The sequence below is a fragment of the Barbus barbus genome, assembly GCF_936440315.1.
Source record: "Barbus barbus genome assembly, chromosome: 24".
NCBI lineage: Eukaryota > Metazoa > Chordata > Actinopteri > Cypriniformes > Cyprinidae > Barbus > Barbus barbus.
In genome coordinates, this window is record NC_136752.1 from 5167509 (window position 1) to 5177322 (window position 9814).

At 42.2% G+C, this 9814-nt stretch overlaps 1 protein-coding gene across 1 annotated transcript in view; it reads left to right on the forward strand.

The window, feature by feature from the left end:
* The window catches only part of traf3ip2a (TRAF3 interacting protein 2a), a 61820-nt gene extending 52666 nt beyond the window's left edge, over nucleotides 1–9154 (forward strand). Inside the window, exons 8-11 of the mRNA XM_079374852.1 lie at nucleotides 2491–2595; nucleotides 2908–2982; nucleotides 6484–7908; nucleotides 8714–9154. Coding sequence (XP_079230978.1) covers nucleotides 2491–2595; nucleotides 2908–2982; nucleotides 6484–6630 — 327 coding nt within the window. The 3' untranslated portion in view covers nucleotides 6631–7908; nucleotides 8714–9154. The remainder of the gene's footprint in view (nucleotides 1–2490; nucleotides 2596–2907; nucleotides 2983–6483; nucleotides 7909–8713) is intronic.
* The last annotated feature ends 660 nt before the right edge of the window (nucleotides 9155–9814 follow it).

A 9814-nucleotide genomic window follows, 5' to 3' on the forward strand; every position in this document is an offset into this window, starting at 1 on the left:
TGTGCTAAACTAAGTTCCCAAAAACCTCCAACCTAACTAACCAAAGAAAAATGTATAAAGCAAACTCAAATTCTTCAGCGCTACGACTAAACTACACTAACTACAAACAAAAATACAGAAAACGGCACTCACCTCTTATCTAGTGTGTCTAACACCTGTTAGCTGCGTGCATGTATGTATCCTAGAGCATGCAATACCTACACTGTTCCTCATTTCCTCAATCAAAGTAATAACAATGAACCCTTATCGTAAAAGGCACTCAGAATCTCAATAATACAGCAACAAGCAAGAGACTACAAACTCTAACACAGGCTTCAACTCAGAACACCTAATCACACAATGAACCTCTCCAGCGTGACACGCCGGGGAAGCTTTAAAGAGCAGGGTGACTCCGGATTAGCTGCAGACACGACGCCCTTAATGATGATTGACAACGGTCTCCTCCATTCAGCAGAGACCTAGGAGCAATGACGACAGAACTCAAGATAGATTAGCAGAGATGGGAGAGAGAGAAAACCAAACAAAACACACGCGGCACGTAACAACTGTCCATAGCTGAAGTTGGCTGATAGCAATTGAATAATCCAACCTCTTGTATTGAAAACAAACCACAGCTCTCAAACACCAGACTCTTCCTAACCAGGAACAGTCAAAAATAGTCCAGACTATGGTCTCACGTCGAAAAAGAACTTTAAATCCATATTCAAACTGGACCATGATGTGGTAAATCAATAAAGAGTCCTTCTAAAATGCATACAAATACACTGTCTTAAACTCTTAGCATCAATCCAAACATAGGCCATACATACATGTAACATCTCAAAAAAAAAACATCAACTCCTTACTTTAGACTGGGCTTGAAATTACACATTTCCCAACCAGGACACAGCACAACGTGTTCAACGGGTGAGCTATGCTGGCTACTGCTGCTTGCTTGCTAACTCCCTCTACCACATGGCTTTACTTGAGGAAACCTAAAACATCCTAGCACCCTAGTGGTAAGGAAGAAAACTGGCCACAAAATTCTTATTAACAGGCTCGTGTCTGTTACACCTCAAATATTGCTCACGAGACCCACTTTCCTGCAGAATTTTTAACAAACTCACCCACCTGTGATTTTCTAATCACATCCTAAAGACATGCTCAGGTGTGTTTGATAAAGGTTGGAAGTTAGAACTAAACTCTGCAGGTGGAAAGGTGTCTTTTGGTTTGAGCCATTCTAGTTCAACTGAGTGACTAAAGAATGGCCAGTCAATGTTAGTATTCTCCTAATTGCATTACAGGGCTGCCTTCACAAAACCTGTTTGGGCCCAAAGGTACAAAAGTTTCTCTGGGCCCGAACAGGCTGGCCCACACTGGGCCATTATGGGATTAATGTGGGCTGTCCCATAGTGTGGGCTGCCCACAGAGAGCCTGCGGTGAGCCCAAAGCTGTGGGCCTCGCCTGGGCAAGCCCGTACTGGGCCCGTTTAGGTTTTGTGTGGGTTGGCCCAAGCCCACTGTTCCCCCCAAAAAAGCCTGCATGGGCCCTGAAGGAGCATGTTTGCAGGGATAGAACAGCCACAGACACAGCACCCACCTACTTCCACTCACTTTTACGAATCTACATTCCCACCAGAAGTCTGAGATCCACTAATGAGTGACAGCGACAGCCCATCACAGAGAGGCACAAAATCACTTTCTAGAACATTTTCGTTCACCGTTCCTGGCTGGTCGAATGATCTTCTAACCTCTATGCTGATTCCCTGACAAGTTTCAAGCGACAACTGAAAACTCACCTCTTTCGTCACTGTCTGACTTTAATCTTTTCCTGTCTAGTTTATACTTATTTGAACAATGCTTGTAACTTGGTATTATGAGCATTTCCTGTGTCTATTTGCCTCTCTTTAAGATGAATCACTTGATGTATTCCCCAATTGTAAGTCGCTTTGGATAAAAGTGTCTGCTAAATGAATAAATGTAAATGTAGAAGGCTTTAGGTTGCCCTTTATTTATTTTTTTATATTTTTACTTTGCGCTCATTTTCCTGCCTTTGGTTAGATTCCTGAGTGACTCATTGGTTAATTGATTATGCTCACCTGCCCTTGCTTGTTTGTTCCTGCGTATATAGCCCTCAGTTTCTGTTGTTCGTTGTCTGTTCTCATTATTTTGATTAGTTGCTCTTTGTCATTTTTGTCTTTTTGGATTATATTTTGAGTTTTAATAAAACTGCTGCAACTAGAATGAGCTACATTTCTCCTTCACTGCAACTGACCATGACACTGTGTTATTTAAAACTTATTTCTTGAACAACACTGAATATCACAGTTATGAGCTGTAGATAAACGGAGCAATATCACATGCAGGAATGCTGTTATGAAAATTATTACAGCTGTAATTTGTCAGTAGATATCCATTCTATAAACGGGTACTTTTTTGGCAAAATTGACCAGTTTGTTTGTGCATTTATATTCTGTGCTTTCTACTGGAATCTGATCAATTTGTTTTGCAGAAGTCTGTGTTAATCATTGTAGTGATCAGTCCGAAGTATAAGACAGATGTTGAGGGAGATGGATCTGATCAACATGGACTACACACCAAGTACATACACACTCAGGTGAGAGCTGACTGACAGTTGTCTCTTCTCATCCTTCAATAGATCTGTGTGGAAGCTTCTTTAAATGTTTTGATAAGGTTGATCTTATAAAATGTAGCACTTTACCATCTGGGAATGCTGTTGTTGAAGTTATAACTAGAATAAGTATTCTGAACTGGTATCTCTAACACACTTTGAAGGTATTATGTCTAAAACAGACAACTCAAAGATGGCATTTTTAACAGGGGTGTGTAGAATTTTATACCCACTGTTTATAGATTTATTTCTCCTTTGGGCTAGCTGTGCATGCTTTTGATTGTTTCCTTTTTTCAGATCCAAAATGAATTCATTCTGCAGAGATGTCTAAACTTCAGATTGGTACCAGTGCTGTTTCCCAGTGCTAACCAAGTAAGTCACCAAAAAAGAAGAAAAAAAATTGCATTGAAACGCATATGGGGAAAACTCCTGTTCTACTTTGTACTGAGGCCTGATTTGTTCACGTTTGTGTAGCTGCACAAACCAATGGCGCTTTAGCTCAGAAGGTTAGCACGTGGGACACGACACATCACACCGGGTCCAAACTTTGTGCAGAACACCAGTCATGGAAGACCGACCATTTTAGGGTGTAAATGCGTTTCGTAGACAGCGCTCTTGCCTCTAAAACAGTACTGCTTACTCTCGCTGGGCGCTGACTAAGCTCCCGTTGAGGCTCCATACATGAAGGCTCCACAGCTCCAGCCGGGGATGTCTGGTTCCTCTAGAACGGGACCACTAGGAGGGTGATCGGAGGGAAGGCGTATTGGTGTGCACTGGGCCAGTCGTGGGCCAGGGCATGACTTCAGACTGCCCATCTTATTGATATAAGCAGCCACCATCATGCTGTCCAACATGGTGCCCCTTTAAGGCCAGCAGGAAAGTTTTGAGGGCTAGGGAAACTGCCATCATTTTGAGGCAGTTGATATGCAGGTATTGCTCCAGGGCTGACCAGGAGCCGAACGCCAGATTGCCCTCCAACAGAGTGCCCCAACCTGAGTAGGAGGTGTCCGTTGTAACTACCTTCCTCCTGTCAGTCATTCCCAAACACGCCTTTTTGAAACAGGTGAGAGGTTGTCTAGGGGGCCACAGCTGATGATGCACTGATGGCTTACCCTGATAGAAAGCTCATCCCAGGCTCTAAGCGTGGGATGAAACACAGGCTTTGAGCCAGAATTGAAGAGGCCGCTTATGGAGTAGGCTTAGAGGTATTACAGAGTCCACCATAAGGCTGAGTAACCTCTGAAAAAACTTCAGGGGATGTATTGTTCCCGGTTTGAGAAATGCCGCTAAATCGAGGAATGACCAGGGATCATTCCAAGCATAGTCCATGCCTGCATTTGGCCTGAGTCTAAAATCGTTCCCAGAAAGACAGCCTGCTGTCTGGGTAACAAATGACTCTTCTGTGGTTTGATCAACAACCCAAGGTGCTCTAAGTGGCTGAGTAACAGCTCTCTGTGAGCGACCAATTCCCATTCTGATCTGGCTTGAAGCCAATCGTTGAGGTAGTTCAATATGCGTATTCCTGTTTGTCACAGACGGGAAAGAGCCACATGTATGCACTTTGTGAAAGTGCATGGGGCCAGAGACAGTCCAAACAGTAGGACTACATACTGATAGGCCACTCCCTTGAATGCGAATCTCAAGAATGGTCTGTGATGGAGGGCTATGTGGATGTGAAAGTATCTGTCTTTCAGATCCAATGTGAAAAACCAGTCCTTAGGGCAAATGTGCACAAGGATCTGTTTGATAGTTAACATCTTGAACGGTCAGCACGTTAGCGAGTGGTTTAGATGTCTGAGATCTAGAATGGGTCTGAGCCTGCGATCTCTCTTTGCAATGAGGAAGTAGCGGCTGAAAAAGCCTGACTCGCTGCTCGCTAGAGGTACCGTTTCCACTGCACACGTTGTCCCGTACCGAAGTCTGAGTAATACCTCTGAAACGAAGTGGCCTGCAAGCGAACTATAGCGAGTAACCTCAATTTACTGTATTTATTACCCACTGAAGCTAAGCAGGGTTGAGCCTGGTCAGTACCTGGATGGGAGACCTCCTTGGAAAACTATAGGTTGCTGTTGGAAGAGGTGTTAGTGAGGCCAGCAGGGGGTGCTCACCCTGCAGTCTGTGTGGGTCCTAACGCCCCAGTGTAGTGACGGGGACACTATACTGTAAAAAGCACACAGTACTTCTTCAGATGAGACGTTAAACCGAGGTCCTGACTCTCTGTGGTCATTAAAAATCCCAGGATGTCCTTCGAAAAAGAGTAGGAGTGTAACCAGGGGAGTACCGGGACATTCCCGGTGGGCCGGTCGAGTAGTGGGCCGATCGCGGAAGCGAGGGACCGAGGGACCCCCGAGGGAAAATAATTGTTATTTATTTTAAAAACCATATGGTAATGATGGTAAAACCATGGTTTTACTTGTTGTGACCACCATCTTACAGAGTCAGTTAAATTCTGATTTTATGAACTATATTAAATTTCATTAGGGCAAAGGATAATTTAACAGAATAGCTTTATGAAATGGTGTCTTATATAAATTAGGTGTTAACTATTCACTAATGTTAAAGTTCTTAAAGGGATAGTTCACCCAAAAAAATAAAATGGTCATCATTTACTCACCATGTCATTCAAAATTTCAATGACTAACAGTAGAATGCAGTAGAAATCAAGGGTAACCAAAGTGGTTTGATAATATTCTACAAGTTATCTTCTTTTGTGTTCCACAGAAGAAAGTAAGTCATACATGTTTGGAACATCATGAGAGTGAAATTATGACAGAATTGAATAGCAGTGCATTTTCTGCATTTTAGCTCAAAATCATTGCTTTACTGTCAAGTTCCTTTCTATGTGGCAAAAATGCATTATTAAGTTCATTATTAAGAATTCAGTAATACCTATCCTTATTTGTTTCTGTCCTGTTTTTTTATTCATTTATTTACTCCAATTTAAAGCCCTATGACCCAGAAAATCATTCACAAGGAACTTGTGGGCAGGATGGGCCAGATTTGTCCAGGGCTGAATTTTAACCCCAGTCCAGCCCTGGGTGTAACCCCGTCCTGGCCAAATTTCTCCATTGGCCTCTGACCATCATGGCCTCCTAATCATCCCCAAACACTGATTGGCTTCATCACTCTGTCTCCTCTCCACCAGTAGCTGGTGTGTGGTGGGCGTTCTGGCGCAATATGGCTGCCGTCGCATCATCCAGGTGGATGCTGCACATTGGTAGTGGTTGAGGAGATTCCCCCCCTTCTATGTAAAGTGCTTTAAGTACCCAAAAAGCTCTATATAAATGTAACAAATTATTTATTAATTATTTAGAACTCAGCTTGAAACACTGGGAATGGCAGCCAGGCCATAAACCACTTTCAAATATAAGTTCGCCAAACATGGGCGGGGAACTTGCATTCGTGGATGTGAGGAGAGGAGAATTGCTCTTGTGGGTCCGGTATCACAGCAGCAGTTTGCTTGGGCAAACTGCCTAATGAAACGGATGTGTCCAGCTATAATAGAACTTTCTTTGCTCAGGTGTTGAATGGAAGGATGGAGCATTAGCTTTTTTCGAGGGAGTTCTGGCCTCAGCAAGAACTGATTCCCTTCCACTGACTTATATAGCGGTCGGCTCCACCCTTACGGGCAGGCTAAAGCGACATTGATTTGTGCAGCTACACAAACGTGAACAAATCAGGCTTCAGTACAGAGTATAACAGGAGTTTTCCCCATATGCTTTTCAACACAATAGGAGAGACGTTTGATAGGGAATTCATGTGCTGAATGCATGAAATGGACGACATGTTTAATTCGGAAATAACTAAATAATTAAATACGTATGTATGTATGAAGAATGCCATGAGTTTACAGTGTGTTGCTTTCTCTGGCAGAGTCATGTTCCACTGTGGCTACAGAGCACGCGTCTGTACCGGTGGCCTGAGGATGCTAAGGACCTGTTACTGCGCTTACTCAGAGAGGAAAAATACATCATCCCTCCTCTGGGCAAAGAGCTGATGCTCACTATCAAACCCCTGTAAAAGTGAATCTTGTGACATCATGTCTAGATCACATTTCACCTCCAGATCAAAAGAAAAGATCAAATTGTATTTTTTTTAAGAAAATAGTCTATTTTAGGACCATCGTTTTATTTTATTTTTTATTTTTTCAAATGAGAAGTTTAATTTAAAAACAATCTTATTATTCTCATAACTGCATTTTATTCCTATTTCTTTCATTTGATTTTGATATAAAGGTAACCAAAACATTTGTTTGTTAGATTAACCCATTAGTTTGTTAGATTAACCCATAAATCCACTGCATTAATGCTCTAGAAACACTTCACAGGCACTGCAGATAATACTTATAAACTGATTTGGAGCTGCAATAAACAGTCTGTAAATAAATCCCAATACCAACTCAGATGCAACTTATGAAAAAAAAGCTACTTTTTGTAATGTCTATTTGATACGCTTTTATCACTTAAAGGGTTAGTTCACCCAAAAATGAAAATTAGCCCTTGATTTACTCACCCCCAATCCTAGGTGTATATGAATGCATATTAAAAATTGTCCCGTCTCTTCCAAGCTTTATAATGGCTGTTGCGGCAAACTGACTGCTGGGGCGCCCCTCCCAGCCAGAATATACCAGCCAGGTGCACCAGGTGAAGCTGACTACTAATTGGCAGAGCAAACACAGGCTGTATCCGAAATCGCCCCTTATAACCTCATTCACTATTCCCTACTTTAGTTCACTTGAAGGAGTGAATGAAAACGAGTGAGTGAATTCGGACACTGAGTGCACCGGAAGGACTACCGTTTTTGCATAGTTTGCTTGCTGTTTAATAATCATTTTAAAAGGGCAGCTCCAATAGTAAGATTGAAGTTTATATCTTGAACTCTGTCACGGAAATTATGTATAAACCCTAATAGTCAATTTACAACTAATTTTGTACCTTTGTTGTATTACGCCGTGGACGAGCGCTTCTAAAATTAATGAATGGCTGATTCAGCTGCGGGCGCCATCTTCTGGCAAGACGCGGGAATTCACTCAGCGTGTGACTCTCACAGTGCATTCTGGGGATTCTCTAGCCATTGAGTGTACATCGGTTGTACACTCGTTTTTGCGGTGCATTGTGGGATTGAATGAGTGCACTCGAGATCATCCACTATGGTTTCGAACACCACTTAAAATGGCTGTCCCCTCAAATAGTGCACTATTTGAGGGTATAGGGGGCGATTTCGGATACAGCCACAAAGTCAGAGTAGAAAGCAGCACTGAGGATTGAGCGTGGCAAACGTGCCATCCCTTTGATTGAAGTGAACTCAGAATTAATGCTGCCTTCACGTGCTATCGGAATTATGGTAAATAAGAGTTTCCTAATCGGAAATTGGACGTGAACGGCCTCTCAAGTCGTATTTACTACTGGGAAATAATTTTGATACCGGAGGTTCCGAGTTGGGCGGGTCATAAACTTTAAACATGGTGGAGGGGACAACCATTGCTGCTGTTCTCACAACAACTACAGCCCTTTGTCTTGTCGCTAAAGTAGTGTATTTATAGGCTAGATATGAACGATCATTCAAAGCATATAAAACATGTATTTAATAGGATAGGAAGTGGTGTGTGGCCAAGTATGGTGACCCATACTCGGAATTTGTGCTCTGCATTTAACCCATCCAAGTGTACACAGTAGTGAACATACACCCGGAGCAGTGGGCAGCCAATGCTGCGGCGCCCGGGGAGTAGTTGGGGGTTCAGTGTCTTGCTCAAGGGTCTCACCTCAGTCGTGGTATTGAGGGTGGAGAGAGTGTTGGTTATTCACTCCCCCACCTACAATCCCTGCCGGACCTGAGACTCGAACCCACGACCTTCAGGTTACAAGTCCAACTCTCTATCCATTAGGCCACGACTGCCCTTTAATGTGTTTTTAACATTTTACATAAACATGTATTTGACCGAAATTCCAGAATTGTCAGCAAACTGCATGTATAGCGCGGTGAATGTTTATATGATTGTCAACCAATGGGATGCTACATTTTATTCTTTCCGACATCAAAGCACTTGAATGCGACAAGCTCGTAATCACAACTTCATAAGTGGGAAATAGGAAGTTTCCGATAGCACGTGAAGGCAGCATAAGCCCACTACAATCAACGGAGATGTAACCGGTGAGCTTTCATATATTTTTTTTTTTGATTGAAATTAGATTTTTTGTTTATATCATATTTCAACATGATTGGTTTGTTTAATAAATTTTAATTTTGGCAGTGATTGTTTTATATATATTTAAAATGTGTTCAGATTAAAAGCTGTTTAAAGTCATTAATTGTTTAAGATCATCAAAGTTAAAAAACAGTGTATTTACTGAATAAATGTTCAAATATCTGCTGTGGTTACATGCTGTACCAGGATTTAAAAACCAAGGATTTAAATCTTGTGTTTGCTTGATTGTATCTGCTTGTGCTTGCTCTTAAAGTGGTGTTTGTATTTGTGTTTAAAGGTCTTTCACCTGACTAATTGACTCATTGCATCGAATTTTCAAAATAAAGAAGGGGAAAGATGAGCAAAAGTGTGGTCAATGAGTGAAATCCACTTGAAATCTTCTTGTAGTGGGCTGTCTTTTTCAAGTGGGAGAGTTCTGCACATTTAGTACCTCAAAACAGTGAGGATTCACTTGACAGTGAAAAACCAGGCTGTGAAGACTGGAAAAGAGAAACCAGAACAGCGACCAGCTAAGCCTGGAAAGCCAGAAATCTGGTAAGACTCTGAATAAAGAAGTGTGAACCATCACTTGACCTGGATCCTGCTGGAATAAAGGATGGCTGACTTCAAGTCATTGGAGCAGCTTAAAGCCAACAGAACAACAGCAAAACGCCAATTCTCCCAGCTGGCCAACAATGTTGTTAGGATGTGCACAGTACTGTCTGAAGAGGAGCTCAGAGACAGTTTAAAAAAAACTCACAATTGAGGCCAACAAAGTCATAGAAGCTAATGATGATGTGGAGGCCCAGAATCTTGCAGAAGTGGAGCTGGATGCGACGTTCCTGTGTTGAACGAGCAGCAAAAGGCTGATATATAAAAAACTGCAAGCGAATGGGAGATGAAACTAAAGGAGCTGAGAGACCTCATCCAAAAAGACACTTTGGACCAGCTTTGGAGAAGAGGAGCTAATTATGGTGGTAAAGTCTATAGAGGATGAAGCAGAGCGCGTGTCATCCATTG